At 41.9% G+C, this 19,148-nt stretch overlaps 1 protein-coding gene across 1 annotated transcript; it reads left to right on the forward strand.

Moving 5' to 3' along the window:
• Window positions 1-4,293: 4,293 nt before the first annotated feature.
• On the forward strand, window positions 4,294-15,749 carry LOC311106069 (rho-related GTP-binding protein RhoU-like). Its single transcript, XM_084148364.1, has 3 exons — window positions 4,294-4,761; window positions 6,921-6,979; window positions 14,597-15,749. Exon 3 carries the CDS (start codon window positions 14,741-14,743, stop codon window positions 15,050-15,052), a length of 312 nt encoding a protein of 103 aa, XP_084004490.1. The 5' UTR covers window positions 4,294-4,761; window positions 6,921-6,979; window positions 14,597-14,740; the 3' UTR covers window positions 15,053-15,749.
• Window positions 15,750-19,148: the final 3,399 nt, after the last annotated feature.

Consider the following 19,148-nt stretch of genomic DNA (forward strand, 5'->3'; position numbering starts at 1 on the left):
AGTTTCTAAAATTACCCCCACCTTCAACTGTAGGATACAACAGCATAGTCAGAACCAGGCCTCTAAATGTATTTTCTGAATTGACATTCAAGAAGACAATGATCGAAAATGTACACAGTATGACTTTTAAAGATCCGAATATCTGTGAGAATGGAATTGGGGAAAATGCAGTTAGTTAGGGTTTCATCTGAGATTGAGGTAAAAGGAATTTGGGTAATACAGTACTGAGTATTGAAGGTTAAACCAGAGCTCGGTTGATGGAGTATTGAAACAATTATATTAATCTCCTTCATCGTCAGCCAGAATATGGTTTGATATGACAGGCCAATTGATATAGATACAGAGGCACACACATGTCCCTCTGGTAATGCATCAGAAGTATTTATGCAGAGGAGTTGAAAAAATAAAAGGCTAGATGGATAATTTAAAGATCTATGGAGGGGGTAGTATTACCAAAATATTGAACCCCCATCACCCACACAGAGGGTACCTCTAGCCTAATCTCTCGTGGACAGATGCACGCAACATAGGATGGTATCGTAGTCTGTCAACAGACTGTGGGATGCGTTGACTAATGAGGAAATTTGTTCCAGTGTGCAGATTTTTTCATCACTGATCATTTGGCCAAATCAAGATTTCACAGGTGTTCGTATCTTTCAAATTTCAGAAGGGGAGGGGACATTTGGCCCATGCTTGGGCTGAGCGTTTCGGTTTAGGGGGGTGGAGACTTCGCTAGTCTCGTAAGTATCTTTTCTCATACATCACCCCCAAGAACCTAATTGAGCATCTGACGCAATTACGTGTGATTTTAGTTCTGGGTTTCCGAGATTACGTCTAGCCTGAAAGGGTGTTTGGGACCAATGACTCAATAGGTGCCTTTCTAACAACAGTCACATTAGTGCATGAACTGAATGACTTTGCCTGGCTACCCAAACTCCTTGCTCCGGCCAAACGCTACGCCATTCCCACAGACGTTAGTTTCTTCTCCGTAATGAATACTTCCCAGGCGATTTTTTTTTAACGTAAACACATTCTAACCGTTCTGATTAGTCCCAGAAAGCGATGGGTTAGGCCAGAGCCAAAACAGACGTGGCTAAAGCTGCGTTTTGAAAATGTGTCATTGGCTTTGATTAGAGATGATCCAATCGCTGATGACTGTTTCGTACAACACCCCTCATTTTGACATAATCACAAACGACTTAAACGATGTCAGTCTCAGACTGAAGTATGTAGCGAACATAGAGAAGCGGAACAATTAAGTTTGAGTCGTCAGGGAAGGAATGACTAGCTAGATAACTGCTTCTAGACGCCTTCTGTAACAAGCCATTCTTGTTGGACTAAAACCAAGGCTTTTTTAGAGTCATTTCACAATAATGTATAATCATCATCATCATTATCATTTCAGTGTAAAGAAACATTTCAGAATTTGCTGCCACTGAAATGCCCACCTCTTTACACCTATTGCTTTCAGGTCCTCACCACAGCCTGGCAGTGTGATTTAGTAGTAGTGCACTAGACCTGTCAAGTTTTTTAAGGGTACATTTTCCCCTGCCTTATTATTATTATTATTATTATTATTATTATTATTATTATTGTATGTTCTGACATTTGTGCCACAAAGTGGGCCTTGTATGTTAAGAGTTAGAATTAACTTTATCCCAGGACATGATTAAATGATGTGGCCTGTTCACCAACACTTGACGTCTCCCTCCCTACTATAGTTTATAGTATGTTGCACTGATCTCACTACACAGTACTAGGGATGCCTGAAGCCCAAGACAGACCTGAACCCTTGGTAGATGGTGAATTGGAGGATGAGAGGTGAGATGGGTAATGGTTCGCAGGAAGACTTTATTACACAATCCCTTAGAAGGGGCAAGGACATGAGAGCAAGTCTTAACAAACCTAAAATGAACTGTCATTACTTGTCTTATGCATAGACCAACATGAATAATTTTGTATGATCAAAAATCTAATGGGTACCCAAACGTTGAATCTTGCAATAATATATTAAAGACAAAATCTTGAAAAATAAATCAAGTCCAGTGTTTGATTCCTTTCCGCGTTTCACACCACCTTGTTTGTGTGTGTGGTGTGTGTGTGTGTGTGTGTGTGTGTGTGTGTGTGTGTGTGTGTGTGTGTTGTGTGTGTGTGTGTGTGTGTGTGTGTGTGTGTGTGTGGAACGTGTTTAACTATTCTTTTGGGGACCTGAAGTCCCACAAGAATAGTAAACAAAAAATGTTTTGACCAACTGGGGACATTTTGTTAGTCCCCACGAGGTCAAATGCTATTTCTAGGGGGTTTACGGTTAAGGTTAGAATTTGTGTTAGGGTTAGAATTACGGTAAAGGTTAGGGTTAGGAGCTAGGGTTCGTTTTAGGGTTAGGGTTAGGAGCTAGGTTTAGGGTTAGGGTTAGGGTTAAGGTTAGGTTTTTGGGTTAAGGTTAGGGTAAGGGTAAGGGTAAGAGTACAGATTATGGTTAGAGTTAGGTTTAGCATTAGGGTTAGGGAAAATAGGATTTTGAATGGGACTGAATTGTGTCCCCCCACCAAGGTTAGCTGTACAATACTGTTTATGTGTGTGTGTGTGTGTGTGTGTGAGAGAGAGAGAGAGAGAGAGAGAGAGAGAAGAGAGAGAGAGACGAGAGAGGAGAGAGTGAAGAGAGAGAGAGAGATGAGAGAGAGAGAGAGAGAGAGAGAGAGAGAGCGAGAGAGAGAGAGAGAGAGAGAGAGAGAGAGAGAGAGAGAGAGAGAGAGAGCGAGAGAGAGAGAGAGAGAGAAGACTCCGAGTTTTTAATATTAACGTTTTAAAGCTAAACTAAAAGAAAAGAAAAAGAGGGAGCGTTATCCTTGCCATTTGATGTCTAGCTTTTTACCACCAGGGGAGGCGACAAAAGCCAATGCATGTACTGCAACAGTCATACTGTGTCACAGATTAATAGTGAAGGTGTCACTCCATTTTGATTGACATTTTGAATACGACATTTACACTTGATGGACAGTTAGTTTGACACTTTCAATGCGTCTTGATCGGCGCCTTGACAGTGACTCTTCAGAAGTTAATATGCAAATATCCGGCGAGGCTGAGATATCTTTAGAATTGTAAGGGAAACCCCGATGGTAAAATTAACCAGAAATGACGGAATCGACTGGAAATTTCAGTACTGCTTGCTCTAGGCTCAAATATAGCGCAGTAGGCGACATATTTAATGGGCCTAGTCCAAACTCAACCATGGGCCTCACTGGCGTTTCAGCTTGTACTTTATTAAAAGATCGGCAAGTGACAGAAGGAAATAGGGCCATTTAAACGGGCCTTACCTTGACAAGTCTCAACATGCCCTGACCTCAAACTAGGTGTTATTAAAGTGTATTAGGCCCTGGTTTGTACGCAAATAGGCTCTGTATTTTTGTTTAATCTGTTGTCACTGTAGGCCATTGAAATAATATTGTATCAGCCTAAATCTGTCAAAGGTGTGCCACATTCATTTTCAAACGTGTTGAGTAGGTAGGTGTCAAATAAATGTCTCCTTTCACAACCAGCTGCTTGACAAAGCAAATGAATTATGAACAGTTGAATGATAGGGCCTACGTTTTTTTGTAGAATTATGGTTTTTAGTTACTGGCCCTCATTTTAAATAGTTAGTAGGTAAATTGCCAAGGGGCAATGCATGTCAAAGTTCTCTAAAGGTTGCCTTTCAAGTTTTTCCCTTTGTGTTAATCTAAAATGAATAGGAATAGGGAATGGTGGGCTACACCAAATATTTGAGGTGTTCAATATACTACATTTGAATACCAGGGTTCCCCAATTCTGAGCAAAAAAACATATATATATTTTTATAATTTTTTATAATTTCGTTGTTGGACATAAAAGGACTGTAAAATCATCAGGAAATCAGCACAAAGTGATTTTAATTTAGGAAATCTGTTCCCAAATATTCTCATGCATAAATAGAGAGGCATATGAGATCATATCCCAATGCAATCAAGGTTTTAAATCATTCTGTTTCGTCAAATCGGTTTTTGTCAAATACTATATTTGTTTGGGATTCTGCGGTCAATTTGCAGTTACAAAATTATTTATAACTATGTTCAGGACCCGACCATTCCGCCCACGGCTGAATGTAATTGGGGACCCCTGCAGTACACACTCCTACAGGTATATGAATATGTTAATTTTGCACTGACAGAAGGCGTGTCATCAACCTCGCTTCCTTCAAAACGCAGTGGTGGAGAGAGGGGAGGGAATAGTCAAATCACGCTTGAAGTTATAAAGCAGACCCTCCTCCTCCAACGTGTAACATATTGGAGTAACAGATTGGAGTATTCAAAACCCAGAGAAGTGCCTGTTTCAACTTTTTACACACAATGATTATTAGTTATTTGGAGAGCACAAGACTACTGCTTTGAATTATAAAAAATAAAAAATATAGACCAACCTGTCTACTTGACAAATATATTATAGGCTACAGAACACATTCTCATGGTGCTCTCTTTATTTGCTCCTACTGGAGTAAGGGAAAGGTGTTCGTAACAAGTGCTGATGTCACCTCCAGGCCCAATAATCCAATCTCTTCAAAGTAAGTTAGACCCAATCACAATCTCTTCAAAACCAAAACTACCCGGCCAGGTGAGGCTCAGGAGCGGGTGTTGAAGTGCGTACTACTCGGCGATGGAGCGGTTGGGAAGACCAGCCTGGTTGTCAGCTACACAACGAATGGCTATCCAACGAAATACGTCCCCACTGCGTTTGATGACTTTTCAGGTGAGCCAGTTAAAACCATTTCTTGCGGTACTATTCTTGGACAAAAATAATGATAGATGTGTCTCCTACAGATATCAAATCTGCAACTTCCCAGCCAGATAAAATAATAAACATAAAACATGTTTTCTGTTGCACATTGCTACGTTTTGATTTGGACTATGGGACAACACATATATATATATATATATATATATATATATATATATATATATATATATATATATATATATATATATATATATATATATTGCACATTGCTACATTGTAACAAAGCCTTAATTGACCATAGTGAACATCTCTGTTACATTGTAACGGGGAAATGCGCTGGCTCTCCCTTGCAGCCACCCTTTCTGCTGAACGAATCACCTAACTTTTCTTCTTTCATTTTGCTGACCTCGAGGCTAACAGCAGCGACGGTCTGTCTGCAGGTCTTTGTATTATTGCACACAAATGATATGCCCTGGTCATTTTATACGCCCTGGCCTATTGTATTTTCCAGTTGGCAGAATTCCATTTTCCAAAACGCTGCCACTAGCAAATTTTTGTCTAATGTACAAAACGGTTGAAAACTTAAACGGCATACTTGTTTAAACTAACCTCCGTTGGCAAGCAATTGACGACAACGCCCGCACACACTGATGTTATCGCGTCATTATCGCAGGAGAGGCCTATTCTTCCTTTTGAAGTCTTCCCTATAAACTTGATCTCAGGAAACCTCCACCAAAACACAATGTCTGAATTCATCTAAACTTGCATGACATGATAACTCTAGGGGAGGCTTGATTAGGAAAATGTGACACCCTCTTTATGACCATCCAAAATTATAATTAGACACAGCTGCCTTTACTTATCCTTTCATCAGGAATATAAATCTATTATAACCATTCTATTATTCTAAACACCGAACTATACTTTTTCCAACCGTTATGGAAGGTTTTGAATGAGAATATTGCATATTTTAATAGGCTTATACACACACTAACACTTTTAATATTCATCCCTCCCTCACTGCCCTCAGAAATACAAGTTATAAGGCCTAAACTGAACAAAACATGCTTGTTGAACATGGTTCTCGCAGGCAGGCATGGTTTTGAATTGCACAACTCTGGCCATTGTTGTCAGCCTTGACCTAAAAGCCGTCTCTCTGCTATAATGGAATGGACACATCTGTTGCAATGGCTCTGAGCAGAGATTGTCTTTCGCCCCCGTGACAGAGAGGGATTGTGCAGTTGGGGCCCCATTTGATGATGTCATGTATCTGTCGCTGAAATCAGAGCCCTCTTTTGAAAGCTGATTTCTGGGCAGTTATGCAATTCCACAGGTGACACTTGGGGTAGAGGAAAGAGAGGGAGGAAGGGATGGAGAGAGGGGAGGGCAGAGAGTTTTGGGCCCAAGTAGAATACAAGGCAGATCATATGTCAGGGATTTGGGAATGATTGCACAATAGGCGCTGGGTTTAATGAGGAGTAGTACTCAGCTCTTTGATCAGGTGGTGTGACTGTATACCCCGGGCGCCTTGTAAACGCTTCCATAAGCTTCACCACATTGAGCTCTTTTGAAACATGGCCTATAATGAAACTGCTAGTGACATGACTCATAGCACTCTTCCAATCTGGAGAGAGCTATTGGGAGAGTCACTAAACAAACAAATATGCTTTGTTTTCCTCTGTAGACAGCTTGGCAGGGCTTTCAAAGCTTGAAAGAACACATAATATGGTATGAAAGAGAGTAGTTACTGCCTTTACTTTAACTGGGCGAGTGGGTGGGCGAGACATGCCGCCATTCTGAGTTAGGGGGATGGGTGAGGTTTCTGTCCACTGTGTCCAGGGTGTATGAAGTACGTCAAACTGGCTTGCTTTTGTTTTTCCCAGAGGATATTTTGGTGGGCTGGTCTCTCCTCTGTCAGAGGTCTCTCTCTCCCTCTCTCTGTGTGTGTATGTTTGTTTAAAGTGTCAGGTGAAGCAATGTGGAGGCAGCTGATTTAACACACTCTCTCTCTCTCTCTCTCTCTCTCTCTCTCTCTCTCTCTCTCTCTCTCTCTCTCTCTCTCTCTCTCTCTCTCTCTCTCTCTCTCTCTCTCTCTCTCTCTCTCTCTCTCTCTCTCTCTCTCTCTCTCTCTCTCTCTCTCTCTCTCTCTCTCTCTCTCTCTCTCTCTACAGCGGTGGTGCAGGTGGATGGACACCCTGTGAGACTACAGCTCTGTGACACTGCTGGACAGGTGAGAACCACAGTGCCACATCGACACAGTGCTTCCACATAGTATGCTTCGCCAGTTGGCGCTGCATCGCTGCGTTCACCACTCTCTGTCAAATTATGCTGAGCATCACTGAACTTCCCCAACGTCCATTCTCCTTCTTCTGCTTGGTTCTCATACATGTCACATGATTTTAGAGTCAGAGTTGGCTTTTGTCCACCACTCTTGCATGTCGTCTTTGCTGGCGAGTATTGCACAAGGCAGCATTCTTGGGCACGGTCTTATTTCCCAGGCTCTCCCACAACTCTGTGGCAGCTGTGGGGCCCACTGGTTCTCTAACACCCCCCTAGAGAGAGATGAATTCCTGGGCTCTGCTGCCACTCTACATCTGAAGTGGGAACCAGGCAAATCCATTGGCATAGCTTTTGGGGATGGGGGTTGAGAGGGGGGATTTGGAAATGGTGAGAGGTGATAGAACGGGTTGAACTCATTAAAACAGAACAGATCTGGGGTGAAGCCACATTGTGTGGCAACCGCTAAGCGGGAGGGAGACAACGCAATCGCAGCAGGTAGCTGTTAATGCATGTTTTTTAAAATCTCGTTCTGCTCTCTCCTTCTCTTCCCCTCACTCCATCTCTTCCCCTCACCCCCTCTCTTCCCCTCACTCCCTCTCTCTGTAGTTGTGCAGGCATAGGCAGGAATGGTTGGTGTAACTGAGAGTTGTGCCCCTGAGCTCTGAGTGTCATGCCAAGCCTTTTAATATGATTAGATTGTTCTAGAAAGGGAACAGGTTGTGAAAGCCCTGGTGTTTTCTCTCTGGGCATGGGTGGTGTCGTAATCTCATTCTATAGCTAGCTACAACCCAGCCCAGAGAGCATAGTTTAGTTTAGTTTATTAGGATACCCATTAGCTACTGTACATGCAGCAGCTACTATTCCTGGGGTCCACATAAAACATACAAATACATGACAAAGTACAGAACAGTAATAGACAAGAATACATTAAATTCAAAATAAAAATGTTTTATAGGAAAGACACCAAGAGACAACAAAAATACTATTTACACACTTAATATATACAGTGGGGAGAACAAGTATTTGATACACTGCCGATTTTGCAGGTTTTCCTACTTACAAAGTATGTAGAGGTCTGTAATTTTTATCATACGTACACTTCAACTGTGAGAGACGGAATCTAAAACAAAAATCCTGAAAATCACATTGTATGATTTTTAAGTAATTCATTTGCATTTTATTGCATGACATAAGTATTTGATCACCTACCAACCAGTAAGAATTCCGTCTCTCACAGACCTGTTCGTTTTTCTTTAAGACGCCCTCCTTTTCTCCACTCATTACCTGTATTAACTGCACCTGTTTGAACTCGTTACCTGTATAAAAGACACCTGTCCACACACTCAATCAAACAGACTCTAACCTCTCCACAATGGCCAAGACCAGAGAGCTGTGTAAGGACTTCAGGGATAAAATTGTAGACCTGCACAAGGCTGGGATGGACTACAGGACAATAGGCAAGCAGCTTGGTGAGAAGGCAACAACTGTTGGCGCAATTATTAGAAAATGGAAGAAGTTCAAGATGACGGTCAATCACCCTCGGTCTGGGGCTCCATGCAAGATCTCACCTCGTGGGGCATCAATGATCATGAGGAAGGTGAGGGATCAGCCCAGAACTACACGGCAGGACCTGGTCAATGACCTGAAGAGAGCTGGGACCACAGTCTCAAAGAAAACCATTAGTAACACACTACGCCGTCATGGATTAAAATCCTGCACGCAAGGTCCCCCTGCTCAAGCCAGTGCATGTCCAGGCCCGTCTGAAGTTTGCCAATGACCATCTGGATGATCCAGAGGAGGAATGGGAGAAGGTCATGTGGTCTGATGAGACAAAAATATAGCTTTTTGGTCTAAACTCCACTCGCCGTGTTTGGAGGAAGAAGAAGGATGAGTACAACCCCAAGAACACCATCCCAACCGTGAAGCATGGAGGTGGAAACATGATTCTTTGGGGATGCTTTTCTGCAAAGGGGACAGGACGACTGCACCGTATTGAGGGGAGGATGGATGGGGCCATGTATCGCGAGATCTTGGCCAACAACCTCCTTCCCTCAGTAAGAGCATTGAAGATGGGTCGTGGCTGGGTCTTCCAGCATGACAATGACCCGAAACACACAGCCAGGGCAACTAAGGAGTGGCTCCGTAAGAAGCATCTCAAGGTCCTGGAGTGGACAGCCCCAAAACCTGAAGGAAATGGAGAAGGTCTGTATGGAGGAGTGGGCCAAAATCCCTGCTGCAGTGTGTGCAAACCTGGTCAAGACCCACAGGAAACGTATGATCTCTGTAATTGCAAACAAAGGTTTCTGTACCAAATATTAAGTTCTGCTTTTCTGATGTATCAAATACTTATGTCATGCAATAAAATGCAAATGAATTACTTAAAAATCATACAATGTGATTTTCAGGATTTTTGTTTTAGATTCCGTCTCTCACAGTTGAAGTGTACCTATGATAAAAATTACAGACCTCTACATGCTTTGTAAGTAGGAAAACCTGCAAAATCGGCAGTGTATCAAATACTTGTTCTCCCCACTGTATATATTAATATTATTATATACAGTACAGTTAAATTAGATCTTTAGAAAGAGGAGAGGCGCTGTGATACAATGTTTTGTATCTGGGGTTTTTTAAGCTAAACTTGCTTTTTGCCTGAGTAACCTATGGTGGCAGAGCATTCCACAATGACATGAGCGACACATTAAATCTGTTTTTGGTTTGGGTACCGTGAAGAAACCCATAGCGTCGTGTCTGGTGGGGTATGTATGTCAGTTTGAAGTGTATGCGAATAGATTATACAAGTGGTTAGGCATTTTCAACACACAAATGTTTCTTAAAAAGACTAGCAGAGAATTAGTCAATTTCTCCTCAACCCTCAACCATGAAAGATTATCATGCATTTTGTTGATGTTAGTTCTGTGTGTGCAGTTAAGGGCAGGGCGTGCTGCTTTGTTTTGAGCCAGCTGCAGCTTTGCTAGGTCTTTCTTTGCTTCACCTAACCATATTACCGGAAAGTAATCAAGATGGGACAAGATTCAAAGCCTGAATAAGTAGTACAGTTGATCTTTGTGTCAAAAACGCAGAACATCTTTTTTATAAGAGACATACCTCTTCCCATCTTCACAACAACTTTGTCAATATGACTTGACCATGATAACTGACCATCCAATGTTACTCCTAGAAGTTCAGGTTTTTCAACTTGTTCAATGGTTACACCATTTATGCACAACTCCAGTTGAGGTTTAGGTCTAAGAGAATGCTTTGAACCAAATGCATTACTTTTGGTTTTAGATGTATTTAAGACCAGTTTATTGTTAAGTCCTTGCTAAGAGTCTCAGTGAGCTCACTGGCTGTAGGTGGTGATGTGTAGAGTGTGCAATCATCAGCATACATAGTCATTTTACCTTCTTGTAAGACAAGTGGCAAATCATTTGTAGAAATAGAGAAGAGTAATGTCCCAAGGCAACTGCCCTGAGGGATACCGCACTGTACATATCTGATGTTAGAGAAGCTTCCATTGAAGATTACTCTCTGAGTTCTATTGGATAAATAACTCTCCAACCATGTGATGGCAGGTGATGTAAAGCCATAACAAGTGAGTTTTTTCAATAACAAATTATGATCAATAACACCAAAGGCTGCACTGAAATCTAACAATACAGCTCGAACTATCATCTTATTAGCCATTTATTTTAGCCAATTATCAGTCATCTGAGTCAGTGCAGTGAGTGAGTGCCCTTCCCTATATATATATATATACAGTGAGGGAAAAAAGTATTTGATCCCCTACTGATTTTAGACATTTGCCCACTGAAAAAGACATGATCAGTCTATAATTTTAATGGTAGGTTTATTTGAACAGTGAGAGACAGAATAACAACAAAAAAATCCAGAAAAACGCATGTCAAAAATGTTATAAATTGATTTGCATTTGAATGAGGGAAATAAGTATTTGACCCCTCTGCAAAACATGACTTAGTACTTGGTGGCAAAACCCTTGTTGGCAATGACAGAGGTCAGACGTTTCTTGTAGTTGGCCACCAGGTTTGCACACATCTCAGAAGGGATTTTGTCCCGCTCCTCTTTGCAGATCTTCTCCAAGTCATTAAGGTTTCGAGCCTGACGTTTGGCAACTCGAACCTTCAGCTCCCTCCACAGATTTTCTATGGGATTAAGGTCTGGAGACTGGCTAGGCCACTCCAGGACCTTAATGTGCTTCTTCTTGAGCCACTCCTTTGTTGCCTTGGCCGTGTGTTTTGGGTCATTGTCATGCTGGAATACCCATCCACGACCCATTTTCAATGCCCTGGCTGAGGGAAGGAGGTTCTCACCCAAGATTTGACGGTACATGGCCCCGTCCATCGTCCCTTTGATGCGGTGAAGTTGTCCTGTCCCCTTAGCAGAAAAACACCCCCAAAGCATAATGTTTCCACCTCCATGTTTGACGGTGGGGATGGTGTTCTTGGGGTCATAGGCAGCATTCCTCCTCCTCCAAACATGGCGAGTTGAATTAATGCCAAAGAGCTCCATTTTGGTCTCATCTGACCACAACACTTTCACCCAGTTCTCCTCCAAATCATTCAGATGTTCATTGGCAAACTTCAGACGGGCCTGTATATGTGCTTTCTTGAGCAGGGGGACCTTGCGGGCGCTGCAGGATTTCAGTCCTTCACGGCGTAATGTGTTACCAATTGTTTTCTCGTTGACTATGGTCCCAGCTGCCTTGAGATCATTGACAAGATCCTCCCGTGTAGTTCTGGGCTGATTCCTCACCGTTCTCATGATCATTGCAACTCCACGAGGTGAGATCTTGCATGGAGCCCCAGGCCGAGGGAGATTGACAGTTATTTTGTGTTTCTTCCATTTGCGAATAATCGCAACTGTTGTCACCTTCTCACCAAGCTGCTTGGCGATGGTCTTGTAGCCCATTCCAGCCTTGTGTAGGTCTACAATCTTGTCCCTGACATCCTTGGAGAGCTCTTTGGTCTTGGCCATGGTGTAGAGTTTGGAATCTGATTGATTGATTGCTTCTGTGGACAGGTGTATTTTATACAGGTAACAAGCTGAGATTAGGAGCACTCCCTTTAAGAGTGTGCTCCTAATCTCAGCACGTTACCTGTATAAAAGACACCTGGGAGCCAGAAATCTTTCTGATTGAGAGGGGGTCAAATACTTATTTCCCTCATTAAAATGCAAATAAAATTATAACATTTTTGACATGCGTTTTTCTGGATTTTTTTGTTATTCTGTCTCTCACTGTTCAAATAAACCTACCCTTAAAATTATAGACTGATCATTTCTTTGTCAGTGGGCAAACGTACAAAATCCGCAGGGGATCAAATACTTTTTTCCCTCACTGTATATATATATATATATAAAGTGAAGTTCACTAGCACTGCAGGGCACTGCTAGTACTGTAAACACAATCACAACATCCAAGTTGTTTTGCCTAAGAAGACTTGACTGTGTTTGGTTGAGTGTGGAGTTCACAACCATTGGAATGAACACAAGGGCCAAACACTTCCCAGCGTAAATGCATTGTAGTGAACTCCACACAGTTGTCTTAGGGCTGCATGGATTTGTCCACTTTGTTCACAACTTCTAAATCCCCCACTCTCACAGCCACAGAGAGCTGGGGCAAACACAGGCAGATAAAGTCAACAAACACTTACTATACATATATGCACTTTCATAGCAGGAGAACATATACCGCACCCTGAGAAAGCCTGAGATAAACGATATCAAATGCTGCAATGTTGGGTCATTCTCACAAAACTGTCAAAAAATTATAATCTCAAGTGTCATTTTTCACAAAATGTGCTTTTCAATCACTGAGATTAGGATCTGTACTTATCTATTTCATAATTATTATTATGTTTTTTAATCAGATATGCATTTTAACAATATTTTCACAAAATTCTCATTACCGTAACAGTTTTCGAAGTCCAAAAAAGTAATAAAAAAAAATATATTTTTTATATATATTTTTTAGATTGCTCCCCTAATGAAAATACCAGAGTTAAACAAAACACTGAAAATAAAAATATGTCTAATGAAATTATACAATTGTTATTAAATTAAATCGGACTTTTTCCCAATTTGAGCTCTTTAACCGTTTCGGTAATGAGAAGGCCAAGTGGGGTAAAGGGGGTGTTTGAGAATAAGAACCTTTTCTGAAGGCATATAAGCGAATACATTAACTTAACTCGTGCTCATCTAAGGACTACTCCTCTAGATGATCCATCATGGGTGAATTAAACTTGATTTAGTTTTTACAGGAACTTGACAAAGTGTTACGGTAATGAGACACATGTCCACAGACACTGTGTTCGTACGTAATACATATTATAGTTTAATGTAAACTTCAACTAGTATACAATTTTTATGATTTATGAATAAACTACAGCAACATATTTTGTTTTATTCAAATAAGTTAGGTTTTTCTAAATAATGTTTTAAATAAAATGACCCGAACATTTAAAATGTATTTAAAATAAGACACTTTCCCCAAAACTAAAGATCTTAGTCCTCAGAATGTTAGTTGATTTTTGCAGAATGATAGTTGATTTTTGCAGATGCATCATGGTTTTGTAACTCAATTTGATACAGACATTTAAAAACTGGTTTCCTGAGAATTACCCTGTTAATTAAATAAAGTCACTCCCCGTTCAGCAAGATTGATCCATTTTGTATGTTAGCCGATATTTCTGCACCATTATCTCAGTTTGCAAACACTTAAGGCGAAAGTATGATTTGGAAAGGAAAGGTGTGTGAAAAGACTATTCCACTCAGAGGCTCCTGAATATAAAAAAGTACCTTTCCCTGTCAGACTTCTGAAAAGGGTTAAAGAGAGAGGGGTTTGTGTCAAGTTTCTGCCAGCCTTAATCTGTGTACTCAAGGATGTGGGAGGCCCTTGTTACCCAAAGCTCTGTGGCTCCACGGTGTTAATTTGGGAGATCAGTATGATATAAAAGAGGAGGTTACTGCTCAACATAAACAGACTTCTCTCACACAGTTTGTTATGGAAAGATTATCACCACCATTTATTTTCCACTGACATTCTTCCTGCTTGTTTTGCAGTGACCTATAAAACGATTACTGAAATGTGTTGGTGTGAAACTGGTTTGTTTGTGTGTGAACCTTGAAGTGAAATACATCACAAAGGTTAGGTGCTTTGGAAAATGTTTGTAATACCTTGATGGATTTTATATAACATCATCCGTGCTTGGATCTGCAAAACCTAAAGACGATTAATTCCAGTATCCAGCAGAAATTGAGTTTTTATAGAATATTTTAGAATTGAACTTATGCTCACTGCTGATCTATCCACTCTCCATCTGTCTTCTTCAGTCTTCTATAAACAGACAGTTTTTGGGAAATATTGTTGCCTAAACAACTTCTCCCATACGCTTTTTTCCCCTTCTACACTTGTGTTTGTCAATGTTTTTCAAGATACACAGTTCACCATTTGTTTGGGTTCACATATAATGAGACTGTCCCTGTGTTGTTACTGCTGAATGCCAACCTCTCACTAACCCCCCATGTCCCTTCTCTCTCTCTCTCTCCTCAGGATGAATTCGATAAGCTCCGTCACTTCTGCTACTCGCGCACCGATGCCCTCCTCCTCTGCTTCAGTGTGGTCAGCCCTGCCTCCTTCCAGAACGTCTGGGAGAAGTGGGTCCCCGAGATCCGCCGCCGCTGCCCACTCGCGCCCATGCTGCTGGTGGGAACCCAGTGTGACCTGCGCGAGGACGTCAAGGTGCTGATCGAGCTGGCCCGCCGGAGGGAGAGGCCCGTGGCCGAGGTGGACGCCCGCGCCCTGGCAGACAAAGTGGGCGCCGTGGCGTACGTGGAGTGCTCGGCGCTCACCCAGAAGAACCTGAAGGAGGTGTTTGACGCGGCCATCGCCGTGGGGATGAAGCACGCCGATAGGAGGGCGCGGCGGGAGAGGAAGGTGCGCAGCACGGCCGATAAGATGAAGACACTGTCCAAGTCGTGGTGGAAGAAGTACGTCTGTATCCAGTAGAGAGAGAAGAGGAGAGGGATATTGACTATGACTATGAAACTGGGACTGGAAACGTGTTCAGATGAGCCTATGTTTTTCATATGCATTGAAGGACTTCTGTCTTAGCTCCGCTCAGATGACCCCCACGTTGGTCAAAATTAGGGTTGCAAAATACCGGGAACTTTCAATAAATTCCCTGGTTTTCCCAAAATCCCAGTTGGAGGATTCCACGAAATCAGAAGGGTATAAGCAGGAAATCCGGAATCTTCCAACCAGGATTTCTGGAAAACCAGGGAATTTATTGAAAGTTCAGGGAATTTTGCAATCCTATTCAAAATGAATGACCAAGGACCTACGGCTTAGTGGAGTGAGGGGATGGACTGGGGAATGAGAGTGACTCAAGTTGGAGGAGATCCACTGATTGGTTGATTGCAAAGAGACTGACAGGCCATGCTCCAACCACTCCCTGTCTGCTTGAGCTCGTCTGAACTCTAACCTCTGAGCAGAGTGCTATCAGAGAAGATCAAGGAGTAAACCCATCAACATGATTGACAATATAATGGAGCAAAGAGCGAGTTGAACTCTGAGCAATAATGACTTCTATATGAACTGATGGGTGGAGAGGGAAAAAGACTGGGATCTTCATGTACTCTTATACTCCCTCACATGAATTGGCCAAATACGCCACTAAAAATAAATAAAAAATACTATATCATGATGTGCTGCATACAGTATGTATTCCTCCCGTCCTTATACATGTTCATGTCTTTAATGTTATCCACATCAATCTGTAATCAAACAGCCAATAGATCTCATTGGTAGAGCTAGACGGAAACAAACTGAGGGATTAACATGCAATTAAACTCAAACCAAATACCGCTACGATATAAATACAGCTACAATACATTCATATCTACAATCACATTGATTACATTTACTGACAAGACTTTAGAGGTATTGATAAGAGACTTTTATACAGATTCCACCTGGCCCTAGTTGTCACTGTCAGCAGCATGACCTGGCCCCATGGTCCTCTGGTGGTGGTCACTCTGTCATGGCCATTAAGCCAGGGGATGGAGGGTTAGGCCTGGTGTGTGTGTGTGTGTGTGTTTGTGTGTGTGTGTTTAACCACATGACCGACTGAGGTACCTAGCCCAGGTTGTGTCTGTCTGTCTGCTGCTGCAGTGCCTGTTGATACAGCTAATGCCACTGTTAGCAGACCACACAGTGAGGGGCTCCCCAGACGGAAAATAGCTCCTCATCAATACACATTCATGGTCAGACCTTTAAGAGCGCTCTCAACAATACACACCCCCATTGATCTCCACTAAACCTACTTTAACTGGAGAACTCTGAGGTTTCCATCCAATAGCCACTCAACTCAACTGATGGGTGGATAAACTGTTGAGAGCGTTGTCTCACTCTGTCGGAGTGAGGAGATTAGATTGAGGAACATAGTGTCATTGAGTGGTGCCACTGTAAATTGCACTTATCATACTTAACCCAAATACTTTGTTGGAGTTGTGCCAATGATGCCATGCAATGGTCTTTAGACTGCACAGGGTCTGATGTCTCTCTTTGTCATTTAAAACTTTAGATTTTCACCCTTCCATGAGCATCGCAAGGTTTTCACCCCACCGTTGATCACTATATTTTTGTAATTACAGTACTATAAGCCCAAATATTAAGTTCACTGGCACTCATTCTCCTCTCCAGCAACCTTATGATGACAGGGTGAATCGCCAAAGAAACCAATTGTATTTGCTTCTTATTTTTCAGAAGCCTGTCTGTATGCTCTCTGTGTGTATCCCTTTATTTGGGGCATCAACTATAAAATGCACAGCCACCGATCAACCCTACAAACAAATGTATGAGAAATTACATGTATATTTTGTATAACAATGTTGTTGTTTTTTCATGTGATCTCTATCAGGGTAATTTTGTGTACATTTTGGTCTGTATCTATCACAAACTGTCCTGAAAACACCCTAAATGGTACAGAATGAAAGTTTTTCACTTGCTGTCTGATAGTGTCAAGGACTGTTTATAAAGCAACAGAGATCTAAATAAATGTGAAATCTTAACAAAATGCCGTGTATCAGTGTTTCTATGCGTTTACAGAGAGATATGCTATCTTTCACCCTGTGTGGAGAGTGTGAGTGATTGAATGAATCCTATCTCCCATTGAGTCTAAAATTAATACTGGTGACACTCCGTGTGAGGTCAAAGGTAAGAACACTACGTAAATGTGTGTGTGAAGGAACATTGTGTTATTTACCCCCATCAAACCCACTCTGTTTTGAGAATGTGCTGAGTTGTGGTGGATAATCATTGACAATTGTGTATCTTATAGGAATACCTCTCTTTGGTTCTCCTGAAGAAAAACATGTAATCTCCTAAGAACTCTCCAATATTATCTATGACAATCCATCAATAGATCCCTATTACAACTAAACAGTTGGTAGTCATATCAGTGTTTTTGGTGCTGAGTCTATTATAAATGGAGTTGAATTGCAGTAGAATTGCAAGAAGAGAAAGTCTTCCTTCATGTCACCACAGTGGAGATAATGGGTCGACAAATGCATCTGGTTATAGTCTGTTTTGAAGCTGTAATGATATCTTGAGAGTTGTTCTGTTTGGATGGCAGTTGGTGTGCACGCAGAGTCTGGTGACAGTATGGGTGAAACGGAGGTAGGCGTTGGGCCAGTGGTTTAATTATAATGGTTACAATGGTTCCTGGGAGCTGCACTGGTAGTTTGACACAAAGCTGTTGTTTTTGTTTCTCTCAGGAGGAGCCATTCCATTGTGTCGAGCCTTTGATAATGGGGATAAGCAGTATGGTAGAGACGAGGCAGTACTTACACTTAGCTGTAATATCTACCTTTGTGATATACTGTATAACTAGGCCTTCTCAGATAGGATTCCTGAATCAAAGTGTCGGTCACAATGACAACAAAAAAGATTTACAGTGCAAGATGAAACACCCTTTCTATTTTCAGACTGTTGTTGTCTGATGGTGTGCAACTGTCCGATTTAGTAGACCTATGAAGTATTGTGAAAGGAGAAAACATGTTCGATGCCATCTGGAATATCTATAAGTCAGACATCATAACAGTGCCTTCGGAAAGTATTCAGACCCCTTGAATTTTTTCACATTTTGTTACGTAACGGCCTTATTCTAAAATTGATTTTAAAAAAAAAACATGTATTATCAGCAATCTGCACACAATACCCCCTAAATCACAAATCGAAAACAGGTTTTTAGAAATTTGTGCAAATGTATAAAAAGAAAAGAAAACAGAAATACCTTATTTTCATAAGTATTCAGACCCTTTGCTATGAGACTCGAAATAGAGCTCAGGTGCATCCTGTTTCCATTGATCATCCTTCAGATGTTTCTACAACTTGACTGGAGTCCACCTATGGTAAATTCAATTGATTGGACATGATTTGGAAACGCACACACCTGTCTATATAAGGTCCCACTGTTGACAGTGCATGTCAGAGCAAAAACAAAGCCATGAGGTCGAAGGAATTGTCCGTAGAGCTCTGAGACAGGATTGTGTTGAGGCACATATCTGGGGAAGGGTACCAAAACATTTCTGCAGCATTGAAGGTCCCCAAGAACACAGTGGCCTCCATCATTCTTAAATGGAAGAAGTTTGGAACCACCAAGTATTTTCCTAGAGCTGGCTTCCCAGCCAAACTTAGCAATCGGGGGAGAAGGGCCTTGGTCAGGGAAGTGACCAAGAACCCGATGGTCACTCTGACAGAGCTCCAGAGTTCCTCTGTGGAGATGGGAGAACCTTCCAGAAGGACAGCCATCACTGCAGCACTCCACCAATCAGGCCTTTCTGGTAGAGTGGCCAGACTGAAGCCAATCCTGAGTAAAAGGCACATGACAGCCCGCTTGGAGTTTGCCAAAAGGCACCTAAAGGACTCTCAGACCATGAGAAACAAGATTCTCTGGTCTGATGAAACCAAGATTGAACTCTTTGGCTTGAATGCCAAGTGTCACGTCTGGAGAAAACCTGGCACCATCCCTACGGTGAAGCATGGTGGTGGCTGCATCATGCTGTGGGGATGTTTCTCAGCGGCAGGGACTGGGAGACTAGAC

This window comes from Coregonus lavaretus, assembly GCF_964263955.1.
Source record: "Coregonus lavaretus genome assembly, chromosome: 30".
Classification (NCBI taxonomy): Eukaryota; Metazoa; Chordata; class Actinopteri; order Salmoniformes; family Salmonidae; genus Coregonus; species Coregonus lavaretus.